The sequence below is a fragment of the Eucalyptus grandis genome, chromosome 3 (genome assembly GCF_016545825.1).
Source record: "Eucalyptus grandis isolate ANBG69807.140 chromosome 3, ASM1654582v1, whole genome shotgun sequence".
Classification (NCBI taxonomy): Eukaryota; Viridiplantae; Streptophyta; class Magnoliopsida; order Myrtales; family Myrtaceae; genus Eucalyptus; species Eucalyptus grandis.
Genome location: NC_052614.1, coordinates 68641396 through 68663800, shown reverse-complemented (window position 1 = coordinate 68663800; position 22405 = coordinate 68641396). Strand labels below are relative to the sequence as shown.

General features: G+C 39.1%; 2 protein-coding genes across 2 annotated transcripts; one reads left to right on the top strand and one right to left on the bottom strand.

Moving 5' to 3' along the window:
* Positions 1 to 2440: 2440 nt before the first annotated feature.
* Positions 2441 to 4988, top strand: LOC104438604 (G-type lectin S-receptor-like serine/threonine-protein kinase LECRK3). The gene is given in 4 exon segments (XM_010051790.3): positions 2441 to 2813; positions 2816 to 4561; positions 4564 to 4590; positions 4593 to 4988. Coding segments are annotated over 4 exon segments (2373 nt in total). The 5' UTR covers positions 2441 to 2575; the 3' UTR covers positions 4955 to 4988.
* Positions 4989 to 11125: 6137 nt separating this feature from the next.
* Positions 11126 to 16475, bottom strand: LOC104438599 (calmodulin-binding receptor-like cytoplasmic kinase 3). Its single transcript, XM_010051788.3, has 7 exons — positions 15322 to 16475; positions 14968 to 15216; positions 14558 to 14862; positions 13666 to 13831; positions 13504 to 13593; positions 12115 to 12413; positions 11126 to 11634 (listed from the first exon to the last, which is right to left on the bottom strand). The coding sequence occupies exons 1-7, from the start codon at positions 15599 to 15601 to the stop codon at positions 11422 to 11424; spliced, it is 1602 nt and encodes a 533-aa protein (XP_010050090.2). The 5' UTR covers positions 15602 to 16475; the 3' UTR covers positions 11126 to 11421.
* Between the last annotated feature and the right edge of the window lie 5930 nt (positions 16476 to 22405).

Below are 22405 nucleotides of genomic sequence, written 5' to 3'. Positions count from 1 at the left end.
AGTCCATTAGCGATTTGATTAAAGTCAAAATTAGACGGTTCACAATCACATCCACTGACTGCATGCATGCTTGATGCGGGACACCACAGCAATATGATACTGTGAAGGAGTGGAAGAAGGGATCAAACATCGAAAGAAAAACAAAATATAAACTAAAATTTTATTTATAAAAGAAAATCGAAAAGTAATATACATGGAAGGGGGGGAGAGAGAGAGAGAGAGAGATAGATAGATAGATAAATAAGTTATTTGTACCACAAAAGAGCAATGAAAATAGGAAGTAAGACATGAATTATAAAAGTTGAATCCCTTGGCTTCTGCGCATGTCCTGCCATATACTCACCCTTCTTTCTATGCTTTGCACATGGGGCTTGCATCTGGGAATGGGAAGAGGGTAGGGAGAGAATAGCGTTTAATAAATAAATTATTTGCTCAAAAAGAGCAATGAAAATAGAAAAGTAATACATGAACTATCAAAGTTTGATTCCTTGGCTTTCGCGCACATGTCCTGCCATAATCACCTCCCCTTCTTTCGATGCTTAGCACATGAGGCCTGCCACCGCACATGGTGAAGAGGGTAGATAGAGAATAACTTCTGCAACTCCACATAAGGTCCGCTACCATTTCTTAACCCCCCCTTAAACAGCGTCCTCACGCTAACCCACTTCTTGAACCCCCGGTTAAACCTTGTCATTAATTAAACGTATCAATTTTTCCATTTTTGGATAAAATATTTACCTCGTGGACGAGTTACAGTTAGGTTGGCAAAACAGTAAGCACATTTTAATATGACCCGCGCATTGAAACGTTCAATTTCCACGAAGTGATACTGTGATCGCTTTGATTTCCACAGGAATCGAATCCTTTGTATTTTGATAAAGAAAAAGAAAACATTTTCCACTCCCAAAATCTCCTCCACTAAACCTAAAAGATGTTTCGGTCAAAGTCTTCTAAATTTGTCTGTTTCTCCTTGGGAAATTTCAGGGTCACGACCGAAGATTAATGGATCCGTCCAAGCAGACCTGCCTTTTTCTACGGAGAAACCAAGAAACACACCTACTCCAGTCATGTTTCGTGCACGGCACTTTTCCAATATGATTAAAATTTATAAATCTTGTTGGTTATATCATGTAACTTGTTGGTCCAAGCTTCAACCTAAATTTTCACGTAACTGGGGACTTCTTAGTCAACTGATGTGGTAATTTTGGTAAAAAAAAAAAAAACTAACAATGGTAGTAATTTACCATCAATAAATGCAATGATTTTCAAACTGTCATTAACTTTTTTCAATAAATGAAATTTATTATTACTCAAACAAAAATTTAGTGGTGAAATTTATAACTTTCATATAAACTAATAACTTACCATATAGGTCCGCTTATAAGGTAGTCATACCAATTTCAAGTGGAATGCAAGTTGTCCAATTATTTAAAAATTGACCATTTAAAACTAAATTGTAGCAATGAAATTAGTAAGTTACCACATAAGTCCTTACAAGTTACAAGTTAGTAAATTTCTAATAAAGTGGCAAATTTTCAGTTGGAAAGAAAATCATGAAGAAATTACTCAAATCTCTCTCGAACTTTGCAATAGTATATATTTGCCCCTAAACTTTAAAATTGTTACTCCATTCTATTAGCGCTTGCAAGGCACATGCCTTTTAAGGGGTAAAAGTTTATTGTCATCTTGTTTATGGCAATAGCTTTTTCACCATTCTTTTATGTGGAAATATAAAGAAAATGGAGAAAAATATATCTACAAAAAAAAAAAAATCAATTATATATGATAGATGAATCAATTATATATATATATATATATATTTTAAAATGACTACAGATCCGATATATCATTTTCTTTTATGAGTCGAGGGCATCATTTCCTTTTTAATTTTTATAAGTATTTTTATTAATTAATCAATATTTAGAAAAAGCTCCACAATTGAAATTGGTAACTTAATAATGTATTGATGAAACAAAATTTTACTGTTGAAACAAAAATTACTTGCGAAATTAGTGGCCTGCTTTTAGCTTAGTGGAGTTTACCAACGTGATATAAAGGCCATCTTCTTCCATCCCTTTCATCTCATAAAGTCTCCTGTACAACGACGTTTGGTCAAAGTCTTCCAAATTTGTGCCTTCCTCGAAAAGTGTCCGGGTCCCTGGCAAGCTTATGGAGCAGAGTCGCCTTATTCTAAATTTGACAAGTTCTTTCACTATTAATTTCTATAAAAAAAAAAAAAAGAAGTGAAAAACAAAGAAAATAGAGAAAATATAAATTTGCTAAAACATTATAATCCGAAAAAAATCATTATCAATGATACTATCATAAATTAGTTTTATTTGAATGTTGATGAAAATATTAATGGAACTAATAAGATACTTTAAGAAAAAGAAACAAGATAAAGTAAAAAGGAAAAAAAAAAAAAAAAAAAAAAGCCTCTCTCACCCGCCGTGAACGACGGGACGTACGGGAGAGACTCCGGTAGCTTGGAAAGTAGGGAATCTCTATAAGAACGCTGGTTTCATCCTTAAGGCCAAAGTAGCTCAACTCAAGGAGCACGCCTGTTTCATCAAATATGGCTTCAGTTATACTAGGAATCCTTCTAATACTCGTTCCACTTCCCCTTTCCGCCAAAGCTCAGACCCACGGCAACTTGACCCTGGGCTCCTCGTTGACGGCGAACGACCAGAACTCTTCCTGGCTCTCGCCGTCGGGTGAGTTCGCCTTCGGGTTCCGGAGAATGGGAAGAGGAGCTCATTTGTTGGCTATATGGTTCGAGAAGATAGAGGACAAGACCATTGTCTGGTCGAAGAAGGCGATAATTTAGCGCCAGAAGGCTCGAAGATCCAGTTGACCACCGGCAGCCGACTGGTGCTAGCCGACCCAAATGGAGGAGAGTTGTGGTCTCCTAGCCTGACTGTCGCTGGTATAGCGTATGCGGCCATGCTCGACACGGGGAACTTTGTCCTAGTTGGCCAGAACGACGTCAACTTGTGGGAGACGTTCAGCCAACCAACCGACACGATACTGCCTACGCAACGGTTAGTTAATGGGACTAAAGTCAACGCTCGCTCCTCCAAAATGAATTACTCTGCCGGGAGATTCAACTTTAAGCTAGGAGAGGACGGAAATCTCGCATTCAATGCCACTCCTGACCCGTTGAATGACGGGTCAGATATCTACTGGCGCAGCAACACCACAGGTAGCGGCTTCCAGTTGATATTCCATCAAAGTGGTCAGGTGTACCTCGCGGCTAAGAATGGAACACTGCTCAAAGTCATCACCTCAGACACAGGCCCAACCAGTGAGTTTTACCAAAGAGCGATCCTTGAATACGACGGGGTATTCAGGCAATATATCCACCCTAAGACGGCAAATTCAAGTTCTGGCTGGCCAATGCGCTGGTCGATGGTCTCTTCCCCGGTCCCTTCAAATATATGCAAGATCGTCCAAAATATTGGCAGTGGAGCTTGTGGCCTCAACAGCTATTGTACTCTTGAAGGAGATGATAAGAGGCCTCGATGCCTCTGCCCACCTGGATATACTCTTTTAGATTCAACGAACGAGATGAACGGATGCATACAGGAATTCGCACCACAGAATTGTAATGGAAGTAGGCGTGAAACAGACCAGTTCGATTTCCATGAAATGTCCACTATAGACTGGCCACAGTCTGATTATGAGCATAGCGCGGCACTAACCGAGGACCAGTGCAGAGAGGCTTGCTTGGCTGATTGTTTTTGCGCAGTTGCTATTTTCAATCGCGAAACTTGCTGGAAAAAGAAGCTCCCTCTTTCCAATGGAAGGATGGATCCTAGTGAGCCTGGAACAGCTCTGATTAAGTTCAGGATAAATAACTCGACTTCAAAATTTACGGGAAATGGAAACAAGAATTCGACTTTGATTATCATCGGATCGGTGCTGTTGAGTGGCTCTGTATTTGTGAACTTGCTTCTACTCCTCATTACCTATTTAATTTATAGAAGCTTCCGATCAAGGGATTCTAAGTTGTCACGACCAATCCAGATCAACCAAGCCACAGGTATGCAGACTTTCACTTATCAGGAGCTTCAAGAAGCAACAGATGAATTCAAAGAAGAACTAGGTAGGGGTGCTTTTGGAGTAGTGTACAAGGGTGTTCTCAGATCCGAGGATACAAACTTCGTGGCAATAAAAGCGTTGGCGACAAGGATTGGAGAAAGCGAAAAGGAGTTCGAAAGAGAAGTAAGTGCAATTAGCCAAACTAACCACAAGAACTTAGTGCAGTTGCTTGGATTCTGCAATGAAGGTCAACACCGGCTACTGGTGTATGAATTCATGAGCAACGGCACTTTGGCGGATTTCCTATTTGGCACTTCAAGGCCCAGTTGGTACAAAAGAATAGAAATTGCCTGTGGTGTTGCGCAAGGGCTCTCTTACTTGCATGATGATTGCACGAGGCATATAATCCACTGCGACATCAAGCCACAAAATATTCTTCTTGATGGTTCTCTTGCTGCAAAAATATCAGACTTCGGATTAGCTAAACTCTTGATGGCGAACCAAACACGAACCACCACTGGAGTCGAGGAACCAGAGGTTATTTAGCGCCAAATGGTTCAGGAATATGCCTATTTCTAGCAAGGTAGACGTTTACAGCTTTGGCATCTTGTTGGTCGAGCTCATCTGCTGTAGAAAGAACTATGAGCCGGAAGCGGAAATTGAAGCTCAAATTGTGCTAGTCGACTGGGCGTATGACTGCTACCACGAGGGGAGCATACTTAAGCTAGTGGAGAGCGACGAGGAGGCATCGAGTGACATAAAGAGGGTGAAAAGATTTGTGATGACAGCATTGTGGTGCATCCAAGAAGACCCTGCTTTGAGGCCAACCATGAAGAAAATCACTCAAATGTTGGAAGGAGCTGTTGAAGTCCCAGTACCTCCAGTTCCAAGCTCTTTTATCAATTCAATATGATTTTTCTTTTTCAAACAACTGCTGTCTGTAATCTTGAATTGTATTCTCCTTAGGATTTTCGATTATGCAAATTAGAAATAAAAATAATCCCCAAGGTCAAAAAATAAGGTGAGGAAAATGATATGGAAGGCTTCAATGTTCTCGCCAATTTGAACATGTAGCAAAAATCGCAGTCCCCTTAATTATGATGATATGTAGTGAGTAGCATAACTATTACTTGCTAAGGATTAGCAAATTAAATCCCTAATTTTATTAAATGTTTCGAAAAGTTTAATAAGTGAAAATTTAAGTGTCAACGATGAGTTCCCAAGCGGAAGTTGTGTCTATCTAGCCCAACCGGTGAGTTAAGCAAGCTCCATTCAAGTTCATCCATCTCTGACCTTCATCATCTTGATGTCCTAAAAACAATCCTGTTTTGTTCCGTTTATCATGTACCGAGCATTGAATTGAGGTTTAAAGTCAAGTATGTTAGCTTTCTACACCCCAACAGACGTCCACAAGATTTTGATTAAGTTATTGATTTGACACTTCATTAGTCCTTTATTAGCTCTAAATGCTCTATATTTTAATGGAATAAGTACGCCAAAAGTCCTAAAACTTATTAAGAAAGAGCAATCAAGTAATAAAACTTTTGAAAAAAAATGAAATCTAAATATATGTTAAATTGTCTTAATGAAATTCCTCTGTTAACTCTATTCAATTTGGCTAATGGAAAAAAGCTAACATGGCTTTATTTTTTAATCATTTTGTGAAGAAAAGGGTGTTGATAAGGTTGTTGCATCGGCCATTTTAGGAAAAATAAAAAGAAATTAAAGGGAAAATTGATTTAAAGATGTTTAGAAAAATAAAAATCTGAAAAAGGGGGAAAAAAGAGGAGAGGAAGATCAAACATAGGAGAAGCTAAGAAGGGCAGTGATTGTTCCAGTAAAGGTGATGGCGGCTTGGCGGCCACCACCAACACACTGGCATGGGGCAAGCATTGCTCATCGGACTTGTTGATGAGGATTGTTGGAATATAATATATGGAAACAATAAGATATTGTAATTTATGTCAACGCACAAACTCCAAAGAAATAAACGAAAAATAATAAAAACACCAAAAATTTACGTAGTTCAATTCGAGAATCGGTACCTACATAAGAACTCCAACATTCATCTTTGGTCCACGTACATAAATCATCTTTGGTCCACATACATAAGTCTTCACGTTCCTTTTCAAGGCTTTGCGTGGCTTGAAAAGCTTATGGCTCCTCTCACCACCGGCGTAGACGTACAGGTTTCACGTTCCTTTTAGCTTTCATATTATGTGCCCAAAGTCAAGATTTTGACTTTGGCCCCACGTCTCTTTCCTTGTTTAAAAGAGGATTTGTACACTGCAGAGGAAGAAGACCTTCCTTTTTCTTCCTTTTTTTTATATTCCTCTTAAAGATAATTAGATAAAAAAAATACTGTGCCCATTTTTTGTCTTGTAGCTACACATTATATCTTCCTTACTTATTTGCACGTCCGAAAGAATTAGTCCAAGAAGGAAATTGTTTCTTCTTTCTTCATCCAAATTCTAATCCTCGGAAGAAAATATTTATCAACAAATTCGAATCCAAATTCAAATTCGATATATTAATTTAATAAGGATCTTACCACCAGCTACCCTTGCTCCTCTAGCAACGAGGGCCGCAACACTTACTTAGATCTACAGCCGAAGGACGGCCCCCACCCAAATTTGAGGCGATGGTCACATCCCAAGACGTCAGAGGAGATCAAAGAAGGCAGCGGTGCTCGACCGTGAGGTAGTGGACCTCTGGTGACTAGTGGGTACCAGCGAGAATGGAGATCTCGTTGCCACGGAAGCTTAAGAACCAGCGCTAGTTATGATCGTGAAATGGAGTATCCAGATGCAAAAATTATTGGGAGATGAATGTGCTTCTCAATAATGATTATCCATATATTAATTGCAACATAGAACATTTGGCTTTTAATATCCTTTAATATTGTTTTTTTCTTAAAATAGATGATGTGGCAACCACATCAACACCTTTGTTTTTGAACAACAATGAAAAACCATATTAGTTTTTTCTATTACCGATATTGGACAAAGAGAGACTTGGTTGCATCATTTGGACAAATTTAGGACTTGATTGTACTCTTTTAAAATTTGAATACTCGACCACACTTTTATGATAAATTTTAGAAGTTATGGTGCATTTATCTTTATTTTTATTAATTCATGTAAGCAAATTTTCACAGAGTATGTGAAGAAGAATGTTTATTCATCATCAATGAATGTAACCATTCGTCTCCATGCTGCGCAAGATTCATTGCAGTCTAAACATTAGACCATTGCAACACCTCGGATCACATCCACTGAGCTCATGCTTGACCCGGGACTCCACAGCAAATTTCCACGTAAGTTCGAGCATCTGCGGTCATGATTGAAACATTCAATTTCCAGGAAGTGGCTGGGGGTCTGCATTCTTCTCCATCATTTTCAACTCATAAAGTCTCCTCTAAACCTAAAAGATGTTTTGGTCAAAGTCTACTCACTCTTGTCTGTTTCTCCTTGGGAAATTTCCGGGTCCCCAAGCCGACTCGCCTTGTCTAAATTTAATAAGCTTGCGCTGCCGGCCAACGGGTAAATTACGAAAAACGCCTCCTTCGGTCATGTTTCCGTGCACGGCACTTTTCTAATATGATTAAAAATTATAAATCTTGTCAATATTATCATGTAATTTGTTGGTCCAAGTTTTAACCAATAATAAAATTATCCAAAAAGTCCTAAACCTATTGTACATTTGTCAATTCAGTTATAAACCTTTCATTTTTACCAATTGAGCCCTAAATCTTTTCACTTTTTGCCAATTGAGTTCATTCGATCAATTTTGACCGAATTGCTTAATATTTTTGTGTGAATAGAATTTGAGATTTGCTATGTATCGCCATTTGGCATCATCTCTCATGAACCAGTGCAGGCGTTCTGTTTCCTTCAAAAATATTAATTGTTGACTTGTATTTTTTTTCTCCATTGTTGACTTGTATTTTACATGGCCGCCCTTGAGTTCCTTTTAATTTCACTTAAGGTCTTCTTAATTTTAAAATTTATACTTCAGAACCTTTAATTTTAAGATGGGAAAATTCTTGCAGCCAGCGAGACCGACCCTCACGTGCTTCAAGTGAAAGAGAGGGTTGCCCTTGCCAGTCACAAGCGAGGCTCACCCTCACCAAATCCCAATGAGGGGGACCTCGTGTGAGGCCGGGGAGGCTGCCCTGCTAGTTCCCAGCAAGGGTGACCTCATATGAGGTCAGCAAGGTCGGCCTTGTAGATCACAGCCTCTGGCTAGTTGTCGAAGGCTAGGCGATTGACATAGAGGAAGAAGAGAGAGGGAGAAGGGAAAAAAAAAAAAAAAGACAATAATTTTTTTTTAAATTTAGAAAAAATATTTAAAAAAATAATAAATTTTGTTCACGTTCGTCGGCCTAGTCCATGCCATGTAAGACAGCTGGCACCCATGTTAGCAAATTCCAGCCAAAAATGATCGGATGAACTCAATTAACAAAAAGTGAAAAAATTTATGACTCAATTAGCAAAATTGAAAGGTCTATGATTAAATTAATAAAAGTGTAATAGATTTAGAACTTTTTGAACAATTTTCCCTCCAACCTACTAATGGTAATTTATAGACATTGTTAGCAATTTAACGACATTAAATGCAAAAATAAGTTATTAATTTTCTTAGGAATTTATCACTTAAAAAAAAAAAAAACTTAGCAATGAACTTAATAACTTCACGAGTGAAATCAATAGCTTATCAACATAGATCAACTAATAAGATGATGAGTTACCAACGGAGTAAGGTACTTACCAACTTCAAGTAGAACGTAATTTATCACTCAAGATAAAAACTTAGCAATGAAAATCGTAATTTACAAGTGAAATTGACAAATTACTAACGTGAGTCTCTCTACATATTAGTAAGTTACTAACAAAGTAAGGAGTTTGCTATTGGAAATAAAACCTCCGTTAGTAACTTACTATGGAAATAACTAACTTACCAATGTAGACCAACTTTTAGTAAGCTCTTGATGACGAATCAAACACGAACCACCACTGGAGTCAGAGGAACTAGAGGTTATTTAGCGCCAGAATGGTTCAGGAATATGCCTATTTCTAGCAAAGTAGATGTTTACAGCTTTGGCATTTTGTTGGTAGAGCTCATTTGCTGCAGAAAGAACAACAAGCCGGAAGCAAAAATTGAAGCTCAAATTGTGCTAGTTGACTGGGCGTATGACTGCTACCACGACGGGAGAGTACTTAAGCTAGTGAAGAGCGATGAGGGGGCATTGAGTGACATGATGAGGGTGAGAAGATTTGTGATGACAGCACTGTAGTGCATCCAGGAAGACCTGGCTTTGAGGCCAAACATGAAGAAAAATCACTCAGATGTTGGAAGGAGCTGTTGAAGTCCCAGTCCCTCCAGATCCAAGCTCTTTTATCAGTTCAATATGATTTTGTTTATTCAGACAACTGGTATATGTAATTGCAATTGTATGTGTTTGGGCTGTAAGTGCTACTAGGCCAGAATAAACTTTTCCATAATATCTTCAAATAGATCCAGCTTTAATAAGCTAAATCGTCCTGAAGTATAACAGTACCTCGCACGTACCCAAGAAAGGGTTGACGATTGTTGGCAAAAGGGATTGCAGGCAAGCCAGTATGCAATCATGAAAAAGAGAATTAAATTGTTGAGTGATCAAGTAACTACACCGACTGCTGCAGTGTCGGTCACTGAAAAATGTCAACTCGCAGGCATTATTTTTTGTGAATCTCTTGGGAATTCTTCGTGGATCATATCCCGAATGTCACAGGAAAAATAATGTGGCTCCATCATAGCATTTTCATCGACAAGTTTGCTTTGTCAAAATTGCATTCCACGCAATAGAAGAGTATCTTGACCTGATCTAAGCAAAATAGAACCTTATCTGCTAAATTAGACTGATGAGAACCATACAAAACTTGAAATCCTCAAGCCGTGGATCGGTGCCCTGAAATCCCAATTTCAACAGTTCTGCTGCTTTTCTATTCATACAGAAAGGACTCTCACTTCCTCCAGCTAACTAACTTCTTGTAGACCAAAGAAATAGCAGTCTGCAACTCATGCAGTTTGAAGCACAATCAAACGAACTTTTCTTCTTGATTAATCCATTGAAAAATTGCGGGAAGTGACACGAGGCAGACAATATTCTGAGCATATGTATGACTTTGCAAATGATCTTTGGAGATCTCGTATAAACCACTGAGTGAACCAGCTGTCCGAACAGGAAAAACCTGGAAAATATACCGAGACAAGACAACGGAAAGATCCCCAAGATCAAAATCCAAAATTCAATTTGCACGAACAGCTTAATAAATAGAAGGGATACGTTTCGGTTAAGGTCTTCGGACTTCTGTTTATATCCCTTCGGAAAAGTCTGCTCGCGTCAATTCTATATAAGTAGACGGATGCCCATCAATGCACCTGGCGAATAAGAGATTTTCTAGGCATAAACACCATAAAAAACATGAGACGTCTCTTGTTACTAGGAATGTGCATGCGGAATTGGATTTGGTGTTTGTTGATATTGGATAGGTAAAGAAGCACGGAATGCTTGAACGGCAAGAGCAATGGTATCTGCTCAAGCTATGATCCGCCTTCAACTGCCGGAGTGGGCCTTCTCTACCCTGTTTTCCTTCGACACTGGCCTGAGGTTGTACAGCACTGCAACGATGATCAATGTAATGCATGTTTTCCTTCGTTTCTTGTTCATAATCATGCACGTGGGCATGATTACCGCATCCACCTTTGTGTTCAATGTAACACCGTGATAATATTAAGTCCCTAAATAGCATAGCATGATTTCTCTACTTTTGTGTGGATATAAGGACGGATAAAACGTGCCCACGACACACATAAGTAGGTTGATGCACATTTATATTGGCTAGTTTTCTTAAAACCATCATTCAGGTTCTTAAATGGAGAGAAAAACAGGAAACTCCAGGTAGCATTTATCTCGCTCGTGAGCATAATTTTCTCCCCCAATCAATTAGCATACTAGTGACTAAACTTGGCACGTGACAACTAGACAAAAGACGAATGAATGAACAATCGATAGGAAGGATAACAAATGGGGCAAAGAAGGTAAAACGAAACAATGACCATGTGCTGCAAGCTATTAACTTTTCCTCGTAGTTATCTCAGTACTTAATGCAGCAAAGTTCTGTCATTGAACAGCAAATTTTCACAAAAGAAGGTGAACTATTTCTTCCCTTAAAATGACCATACACAATGCAATGGAATACATCTATACACAAATAGCAAATTAAACTACTACTGCTGTCCTTAAGGGGAGAAAAGGTGCGTGTAATACTTTAGAAGGGTAAATAAATAAACTGTGCACCAACAGCTTCGTACCAGGCCTACTTGACCAGATTTCGATCAGTTCCCCCTCCTTCCAGTCTTAACATAGTCTGCCCTGATTGCCCACAACTGCTCGCCAACTGCTTTCATATCAGGCCGATCAGCCCGAATGGGTGCTGCACACTGAATGGCCAACCCAAAGATCCTTAAAAGTATCCCTGCATCAACTACTTCTTCCAATCTTGGATCCACAAGGTCAACGACCTCTCCCTCGTCAAACTTCTTGAAGGCCTGCACAGATATCTGTCTGTTGAATTTCCTAACTAAACTATTAATTCATGCAAATGAAGGTAACTGACAAACTACTCAAACATGCATCAAGCAAGCATGATCACTTTTCTAGTGTAAACCTGAATATAATGACACAATGATCGAGTCTTTCTCTTTAACAACTCATGTGATCTAGTTGAAGATAAGCTTAATGAGCAGCTCATCTAACCAAGCTTAGGTGCAATTCAGCAGTTAGTGAATACAATGGGAATCCACCGGATTTCTTTTGTCTCTTTCATATTTTAAATCATGAGTCATCTCATACTATATAGTTATCCCTACAGTAATTATCCATCAACTGGTCCTGTTCTGTATTGATGCAGGTTTCACTGTAATTCAATATCGAAAAAGCACACATGCAATGTAGTCTAAGTTTTCTCACATTATGATGAATATCATAATATCTAAACCGTTTGTTTTTAGAAGGTGAGATTAACGTACCCATACAAGTGTCACACGTTCTTCAAAAGGCCGCTTTAGTTCAACAGGGCGACGGCCTGTCAGCATTTCTACAAGTAGAACTCCAAACGAGTACACATCACTCTTGGTAGTAAGCTTATAGGTCCTCATATACTCTGGGTCTAGGTAACCAACTGTCCCTTTAACATTTGTCGAGACATGAGAATCATCTGAATCCACAGCACCAAGCCTTGCAAATCCAAAATCAGCTACCTTAGCCCTCAAGGTCTCCGTCAGAAGGATGTTTGATGATTTTACATCGCGATGGATAATTTGCCTTTCTATTAAGGACAACAGAAAATAAGATTGAATAGTAAGGAAAAGACAAAAGAATGATGCTAAAGCAACAAGTGCTGCAGGTGGGCAGAAAAGATCACAATGCGTGAATCACATTATGGTTATGATGACATGGTTTTTCCATGGACAATGACTTCCAAGAAAGTGTGAAGAAGAAACAATTGATTTGAAGCTAAAGATAGCATTAGTAACCATGCTAGGCTGACATGGAGATTGCAGATCCATGTCAGTTGCAATTAGCAATAGAAGAACAGACTATATCCCCCTTTCACTCCGAGTACTCAATAGCCGTTTCATTCCTCCAGGTGAAATTCCAATATTATGTGCAGTAGGTACAAGCTAGGATGCTGTTTCCCTTCCTAATTTGTCCCTATATGTGGCGACTTCAAACAAGTAGAGAAGTGATAGCTGATAAATTCATAGGTCATGTTTAAGTTACTCTTTGCTCTTTCAAATCTGTTTATTATTGTCTATATGAATTGCATCCTTTTGACATCTAAGAGAAATAAAAGAAATTGCTAAAACCAGAGGATGTTTTCTCCACCAAAGTGCTCTTGCAACGTTCCGCAAAACACATTAATTGTAAAGGGTGCAGAGGAATTTTATCCGTGAACAAGACTATCAAGAATGGCTGAAGCATTACCCTAAAAGAAAAAAACTGATATTTCCAAATGCAGGTTCTGGTTTCCAAGAAACAGCTACCACTCATGACCATTAGTCAAGAAAGACAGTATGTCTATAGCATTTAGCAGCCTCAAAAAAGGAACAGAGTCGAGAATCAATGGAAAAGAATATTACAACCCCCTCATGGTTCAATTTACACACTGACTGACCTGTGAGGATTAAGTTATATTCTTAACTTGCTTGACAATATCACTCTGTCACATGTGCTCTAACTAAATTACCTGTACCCATGCAACCATGCTGACCAACTTGAGTAGAATTAGACATTTTAGATATTTTTATCATGCAGAATTACTAGAAGAAGGGGTAACAAATGTACGGCTACTCTTCTTGATAAAAGATTCAACCAAAAAAAAAAAAAGTGTACGCTCAAAAGTGAAGTTCAATTACCTGCATATAGATGGAGATAAGTCAAGCCATGAGCAATGTCGATGGCGATTTCAAGTCTTTGATTAAAATCCAGAATCCTACCACGACGGCCTGCAAGGATCAGGCATAAGTATCACTTTTGAAATAAAAAAACAATTCCAAATTCAAGTTTAGAGATCTCACCATCCAAATGTTCCCTTAGGGTACCATTTGGCACATACTCTGTGATGATAAAGCGTTCGTCTCCATTATCAACATACCCAAGCAGCCTCACCAGATTCCGATGATCAATCTTGGCTAGAAGCTCAACTTCACTGCTAAATTCAGTTCGCAATCCCTTAAAATGCTCCTGCGGAAAGTGAGATATTCTCATGTAAATTACAAGTCCATGTTTAATATAACAAAAAAGAATTTAGGTAGTTGAACCATCTTAAACTCAGTCTGACAACAGTAAAGAATGCCATGTCCAACAAGATTGAAGCAGAATGTATCAAATCTTGCTTTCAGTAAAGAAGGCATACTATTCCCTTCCTTCCTTGGGAAATTCCCACCCACTCATAAGGACCAACTGTTTCAGGTTGGACAGCTTAAAATATCTATAACATTAAACAGAACAAAGCGGAGTCATTTTCTGCCATAGGCGTACATTTCGTGAGAAATTTCTGTCTTTTACTTCATTTGAGGTAAAATCATAGATGGCAACAAACTGTAACCGAATTCTCCTTTTAGCCCACTAGTTCAATTGCTTACGCTGGGACAAGCATACAAACATAAGAGCAAGCTCTTCTATTATAACAATCCTCTCGGGAAGAAAACCACCTTTTTCTAAATGATGACATCAATAGTAAGTATACACAGACCACTTAATGATGACATGAAAAGTAAGTATGCACAGACCACTTAGTCCTTTATCTGCTTGGAATGTCCAATATCTGGAGCACGGTACCCCCACAGGAACTTAAAGCAAACAATTTGATAGTAATTCTCATAGGCGTATGCTCATGACTTTATAAATTTTACACTGGCAATAATCATGCATGAGAGGCTATTTTAGTTACATGAAAAAATCACTCACCCTCTTTGCTCTTTTAATGGCAACCACCTGACCCTCATCTAGGGATGCCCTGTAGACAGTCCCGAAGCCTCCTTTCCCTATTCGTAATGAAGGTGAAAAATTGTTTGTTGCTTTAGTGACCTGATTGAAATTGAGATGCAGCGATCCAAGTCTATTGAGTCGTGGAGATGGGGACATTGAAAATCTAGGACTCTGGGGAACCCTCATTGGACTAGGGGGCACCCGAGCTGGGCTGCCCAGGAACTTTTCTTGGGAATAAACCTTTTCTGAAACAGAGTTCCTGTCAAAGGAGGAAATCGAATCCACTGGGAGGAAAGATGTGTTAGAAACTAAGTAAAAAGGAAACAAACAAACAATACCAAAGTCAATAACTTTTGGTCCATGTACCAATGATGACGTACTCTACTTACTTGAATTCAGGTCTTTTGAAAGCATTGTGTGAGCAGTTGCCTTCCTTTTCCCATAGAACCAGGCACAAAGCGAAATACAACAGACAGCAAACGCTCCTGGTACTACCATGCCAATAATTTTGGAGGTTGATAGAAATTTGTCATCACTGTGGCTGTTATGTTCTGGCTGCTCACTCTTATGATCCATTGCAGATTTGTCTATTGTCCCTTGCTGCAAAAGCTTTCTTCCTCCACTAAGATGCGAACTTGCTGCCAAAATAAAAGGTTTGGTATGATCATGGACATTTGAAGTATAAAGCTTCTGCACTCAATAGACCTCCAGAAATCAAGCCCGTAAACAATGAAATTACACACCGTGTGAGCTATAAGTAGCACCCTGTGGAAGGTCGAGTTCACATTGAATTACTCCAGGGTATTCCTCAAAGTCGCAGCCATTGGTGCCGTAGAATTTGAGGGCCTCACAGAACAAAAGTTTGTCGACTACACCCCCATTGATGAGAAACAACTCGCGACCTAGATAACTCGAATATGCTATCTGATCGGCACCGCAAACCCTCGACTCAAGAACAAACCCCGAAGTCGATGCTCTGAGAAATTGCACAAACAACAGCAGGGTAAACGCCGAAATTGACATCTAGAATCCTTAGGTACCTCCAAAACCCGTCATGGGAAGCTAAAACCTTAGGGGGAACCACCCAACTTCTCCAACTACCAGGCAGACACACTAAGAACAGAACGCGAGAGGAATGGAGCCATCAGAGCCGATCAAGATCCCTCTGTATCTGCTTCCGCAAGAAATGCCAACTCCGCGGCCTCGGAAGATTCTTCAGGCAAGAAAGTTCATGCGCCGACGGTCATTCCAGCCGGCCAAGCACACGAACAAGAGAAACCAAGACACCAAAATGAAATGATCGACCCAGAATTCGTTCAAACCTCACGAGGTCAACTCTTGCAAAGTCAGTCCTCGGAGCCACCCCTCCGGTCAAAAGACGAAACCTTTCTCACACACTCCACTCCCTTCACACTTGCCGTCCACGCTTTGAAAAGCCTCGAACCTTGATCCGCCTCATCCGCAGCCCGAATTTTCTCCCTCCCCACCACCACTCCCCCAAAGACCACGCCCCCTTGACTTCACCGCCCTGCGCAACAGCTCACCGCTCACTCAGCCAGCGCGCCGCGCAACCAAAACGTCTCGACCGGAGCGACCCAAAACCCGCCAGAGAATCCCGACCCAGTAGACCTCGACCACCGGACACAGCGCACGACCGAATTACCACCAACCGGGCGGCCGCGACTTCGAAAAGGAATCAACAAACAGAGCGAGAAGGCCGAAGAGGCGGGGGTAATGCTTGGCCGGCAGCTCCGGATTGCCGCCTCGCCTCAGCAAGTGGAGGATATAGAGAGAGAGAGAGAGAGAGAGGGAAGTACGTGGGCGTACGTACGAGAATGGAGACGAAGAAGGAGAAGGAACTTTCCGTGTTGCTGAGAGGCAGCCAGCAGCGCTCGCGTTTGCGGACTGCAAAAGGAGAAAGTCGTGGGCGGACTGGGGAGGGTCGTTTTCGTCATTTCGAGTTCGGCCGGAAAGAGTTTTGTCGGGAAGTGACGGGCCCCACAGCGTTGACTTCGGACTCGGGTTTCCGGGCCGGGGCAGCCGGGATGATCTGGAGGTGCCGTCCGGACACCAGGCTAGTTACGGATTTGATCGAATTAAAAGTGACCGAAGAAAATTTACCCCAAATGCTACCGGTTCTAAATGTTTAAACTATTAAAAAATGAGTGATTGATTATTTAAATATTCCAATATTTCTCTTCACAGATGAAAATTTAATTAAGAAAATAAATGAAGTATGAAAAAAATCTGAGTTAAAATTTGAGTTCAGGATCCCAATTGTTATATGAAAATGCAATTTAATAAATTAAAAGAAAAATGCCACAAAAAGCTCTAAAATATGCCTACACAACATGTTTACTTAAATTTTTTTTATATCAAAACCTTCAAACCATGCTTGCTGTGATAGGTTGTAATATAAAAAAATCATAAATTTATATATATGTAACGCATTTATTTTTATTAATATCTTTTCAGTCAAACTAATGTTGTTTTTAGTCACGTCGGAGCCACAGTCATATCCCATCAATAAAATTTTGACGAGAGAAACTTGGTATAAATGTAAGGTAAAGTTTATGGTTAATAAGTGCCGGTGGATATAAAGTGGGCTTTTTGATAAAATAAATTAAAAAGTTATCCAAAAGGAAAAAGGCCAATTTTAAAATTATTTTTTACTTTTATCTCTCTCACTGGTGATAGATCGAGTGTCAAAGGTCCCCTGCCGTCTCTCTCGATCTGGGCCTCGGCCGCGTGCATGACACGTCGGACAGTGTGAAACGATTGGCACATGCTGTGGAAGATGGAAATAGTTCTCAGAAATTGTGGGGCCCCACAGTAGAATATCTTCGGAAATGCCAAATAAAGCCGCGTATTCGTGGCCCTTACCTTTCACCTCTTGCCTTCTAAATTTTCTGCTAAAAGATATAAAAAATATATATTTAATGGAGAGAAATTGCGAAAATAAATTTTGGGGTGACTTTAGACACTATTTCACATGTCGTCAAAGGTTTAGCTGTCGCATTTCAATGATAAAAATAAAAAGTGAAAAGATAAAAAATAATGAATGTAAAAGTCGAATGGCACGCTCGTTTAGTCTAACTCGATTATTTAGATGTCATCCATTAGTTCTTTTCTTTTTTAATAGGACTTTATCACTTTGCAAGCTTAGCACCAATTAATTTGCAATGCTTTGGCTTATTGGGCTCTTCCAAGCAAAAAAAGAAATTGAAATTAAGAAAGTGCGAAGCTCAAGTTAAATATTTTTATTTAAGGATTATTTAGCAACTTTGCGGCATATATTTAAAATTGCTATCGTCCATTTTATTTTTCAAATGATAGTATGTCCTGAAGGTAAACATTTTCTCATTTTTTTTCTCTTTCCTTTGACATTTTATCTTAGGATTTCCTGTGATGAAGTCATATGCAAAGTTGCATACGAATCACCGACGCTACAAATAAAAAAATATATACAAATATGCAAATTTCATTTATAAAAAAAGCTCAAATAAAATCTATGGTGGAGGGACTATTCGTCATATTTAAATCCAGAAGTTAGGAAGTTGCTCTCACCGTGACGGGGGGAGGACAAAACCTCCCTAGAAATGGTGCTGCAAGCAATCGTCGTTAGGGTTAGGTGAGATTAGCTCTTGCCTTGTTGGCCAAAGAGCCGTTTTCCACTTCAGATTTTTTGTCCAATTGCAATTGAAAGTCAATAGAAAAGAAGCCAAAAACACAAATGGAAAGTGATGGGTTTGATCAACGCGTTTTGCAATTACAAAACCTTGGGCAAGGATTTGACAAGACCACTCATTACATGAGGAATTACATTATTTTGGACATATCTTTGGTTAATATTCGAGTTAGACAAGTAATCTTTAAAATAATAACCCAAATGTAAAAATGTCATGATCTTGGGTCATCCGGTTATGTGTTGTCCCTTGCTTTGTTGTTAACAAGTGTAGGGAAAAAGTATGTTTGAGGTGGTTTCTTATACGTGAAGATTAAGGTTATTTTATTTTATTCTGGGGGGGGGTCATTGAAGGTTGTTTAGTTGACTTTAGGTTAAAAACAAGATTAGTAGAAATGCCAACTCTAGTCTTTAATAAGGATCATCTCATGATCCAAGAGAAAGGCCCAAAAGCCTCACATTTTAGGGAGTAGGTAATCAAGTTTGGGCCTATCACAATTCGACTAAGGCGAAAATGCTAAGACCTAGCCATCTGAATGATGTTTGGCCCATCAAAAGCTTCATGGAAATGTTATCAAATTGAATCTTGCAAAATTCACACCAAAATTCTCTGTGTCACCTTTTGATCTTCTATGTTCCTAGTCTTTTGTAAAGGTTCATATGCATTGTGTTTTACACTATAGATCCATTTAATAAGAAGGTATTTATAAGTTGATGGCACCACATGGCGGCAACACATAGAGAAATAAGTCAATCATCGAGTTATCGAAATTCAAACGCAAAATCAGTTATCTTGAAAAATCATACAAAAAACATGACTAATCGATTACACTTATACATAAAATGGTGTAACTCATTTTTTATTATTAGAACTTAGCCTCCGATGATCCAATAGTCAAGAGTGTTTTTGAAATGACAACGGAAATCTGATATGGAAAATCAAGTCAATGAGAATGGAAAATAAATCAGATCCGGCTCCACGTCGACCTTAAATTAGAATGAAATTTATAAATAAATAAAAAAATGAGAAAAGAAAGATGAGAAATAACTTCACAGCTGCTTCACTGATTTTTCATATCTTGCATGCTATAAAGGAAACCCTGTCAAACCCTTTTCCGACAGTGAAGTGCGATATCGAGCCAGTAAGTTTAGTCTGGGAAGGTCGTTAGCTTCAGGTGAAAGCGCAATCAATTCCATGGCCCGACAGAAGATCTGGTACCTGATATTTTCCGGGACGATTCATTATCTTCGCAACAACTTTCATGTCTTGATGAGCAAAACTTTCCAGGGAAAGAACTCCAAAATAGATTGAAAGAAGCGTGACGATACTGTACTATAATTCCTGCTCAGCTTGGTCGTTCGAGTTTCTTGGTGATGCCTGTCGACACGTGTTTCCATGATCTCGAGGAATTGGTTCAATTAAAAGCTTGATCTAGATGCGATGAGTTCTGTGTCCTGAACACAACGTGCTCTACTCAGAGCGAAGTTAATTAGGACTCCCCTAGCCACCCTTGTGGGTGGAGCCTTTATTATATGCATGTGGATTGGCTATTCGTGTGCTTCTATTTGGAATTATTGATCCACAACGTTGGGATACCAAGTTTTGAAAGAATTGTGGGGTTTGGATGGTAGTTGAACATTTGTTGCGACATGACATTGCCAATGTATTCAACCTTTTTTGTTCGCATTTAATGGGTAAGAATCCCTTCATAGAGCGGTGGATGTGTCTTCAAGTTAGCTCTAAGTGAGAGACATTGCGATTCGATTATGAAATTAGCAACATTCAAGCTAAGTGCTCTAATCATTCAACTAATCTCCAAGGGCTGATTTTGATCCTGGAAAATTCATTATCTTCGCAACAATTTTCATATCTTGATGAGCAAAACTTTCCAAGGACGGAACTCAAAAACAGATTGAAAGAGGCGTGATGATCCTGTACCGTAGTTCGTGCTCAGTTTGGTAGTTCGAGTTTCTTGGCGATGCTTGTTGACACGTGTTCCCATGATCTCAAGGAATTGGTTTGATTAAGCGATGTGATCAGTTTTGTGTCCTAAACATGATTTACTCTACTCAGAGTAACGTTAATTAGGACTCTCCCAGCCACCCTTGTGGGTGGAGCCTTTATTCTATGCATGTGGATTGGCTATTTGTGTGCTTCAATTTGGAGTTATCGATCCGCGGGGTCGGGCTGCCAAGTTTTGAGAGAATAGGTGAGTTGGATAGTAGTTGAACATTTATCGCGACATCACGTCACCAATGTATTCAACTTGATTTGTTTGCATGTATTGAGCAAAATCCTTTTATAGAGCGATTCGTCTTCAAGTTAATTTCGAGTGAGAGATGCTACGATGTGATTATGAAATTAGCAGCATCCAAGTTAAGTGCTCTCTAAAGGCTGATTTTGGTCGCAGAAAAGCTATCTTAGGGAAGTTATGTCGTAGGGCTTTGAAGGGACGAAATTTTTGGGTCAAGAAGCATCGATAATTTTGCCTTAAAGACAGTAATTTCTCCAACAGGATTCGAGACACCAGGCAGTCGGATTTCGATGGAAAATTTATTCCCAAGATACAGTGATCTTGTCTTAAAAGAGTAGCTAAAAATAATATATATAAATAATTTTATGCCTATCCGCTATGTGGTCTCATTCCAACGGAGAAAACCGATTCCTACACCAACGGCAATAAACTAACTATGGATAAAGAATAAAGGAAATGGTGCAAAATCAACCGGCACAAAAAGACCAACCGGGACCAAGTTTTAATTTAATTAATTACTTTTTATGGAAATTCACACCATTCCCCTCCAATACTTAGCAAAACAGCTGCACGAGAATTATTGACAATCGATGCCATGTACGACCCATCGGTGGACATCCTAGAGCCTATGGCAAAGCATAATTTTTAACAGTTGAAAGGACGAACCTTGATATCCAACTACCAATTTGATTTCGCTCACATTAAACACGACTCATTGATTTTATTTATGATAGCATGTCATAGGTCAAGTACTTATCTGGACCTACTGAAAGCTTTGGAGCACTGTCATGGCTCATTGGAAACGACCTTGGCTTCCACTCTCACCAAGGCAAATTTTGTCCACGTGAATCACATCTTGTCGAAAATCTACTTGGCTCCTAGTCATGTAAATTACCATCATACTATTGCAATGTAATATCTCTCGATAATCTCCTAGCCCCAATGATTAATTTCTGGCTAACGACATAACAATATACTCGCATTCTGTTAGTAGATTTAAATTTTCTTGAAGCCCAGATCGCATCCCAAAACATTCGAATGAAGGAGAAATAGCATCATAACACAATGAAAGTTGCACAATTTGTATTGAATATCCCACTAATCTATCAATTTCACCAGGATTAGAAGTAAATCTACTCAATTTCAATCATTGCTTAAGTACATCTTATTTAGTCGATTTATTATTCCCATGTATGGGCAACATATGTTTATTTTTTGGTAACTATATTGACAAAAATCACCTTTTCGTATATAATGCCCCATTGCGATTTGTTAATTCATTTAATACTGCCCTAATTATAAAACAAACTTCCCTTCAGCATGTATTAGTGCTAGCTTGGCGTGAAGTTTGCTCCTGAAAAAGAGGTAGATGGGACAAACGTGTGTCACTTCAAGAAAGCTATCTTTATTATTATTATTATTATTTTGCCCCGTTTTTCTTGTGGTTTTGATTGATAATCAGTTGTTGAACTCGACAAGCCACCATTGGAGTCCTCGGAGCAAGCGAAGCAAAATAGTTTATTGGACACTTTTGAAGTTTCTTAACGGCAATCCATGGAGTAAAATTCGAGAAAAAAAAAATGTGGAGGAGTCCAGCGTTTGGCCACCTGTACCCTACTGTCTTAAAGACGTTTACCTAATTAGTCAAATTTCCCCCCACCATCTAAATCTAAATCTCACCAATCAAAACACGCCTGCCCCCAATTTCAATAATCTCAAGATAAAGCAACTAACTCTACATTTATGTTGTCCAACACGAAAAAGGGTATGTCGTCACCTTCGTATATGAGCATATTCCATTGCAGAAACTTTTATCCTCGAAAGCGTTGAGACTGTGCAAGAATAATATAATGTTTTTTTCACGTTTTTACGTTGCTAACAAAAAAA

Bases quoted from the DNA above. Each gene is read 5' to 3' on its own strand.
- LOC104438599 (XM_010051788.3), bottom strand. From the start codon at position 15,601: ATGTCAATTTCGGCGTTTACCCTGCTGTTGTTTGTGCAATTTCTCAGA. The intron at 13,832-14,557 runs GTGAGTGATTTT...CACTTTCCGCAG, and splicing joins CCATTAAAAGAGCAAAGAGG to GAGCATTTTAAGGGATTGCG. The intron at 11,635-12,114 runs GTACGTTAATCT...ATATCTGTGCAG, and splicing joins AACGTGTGACACTTGTATGG to GCCTTCAAGAAGTTTGACGA.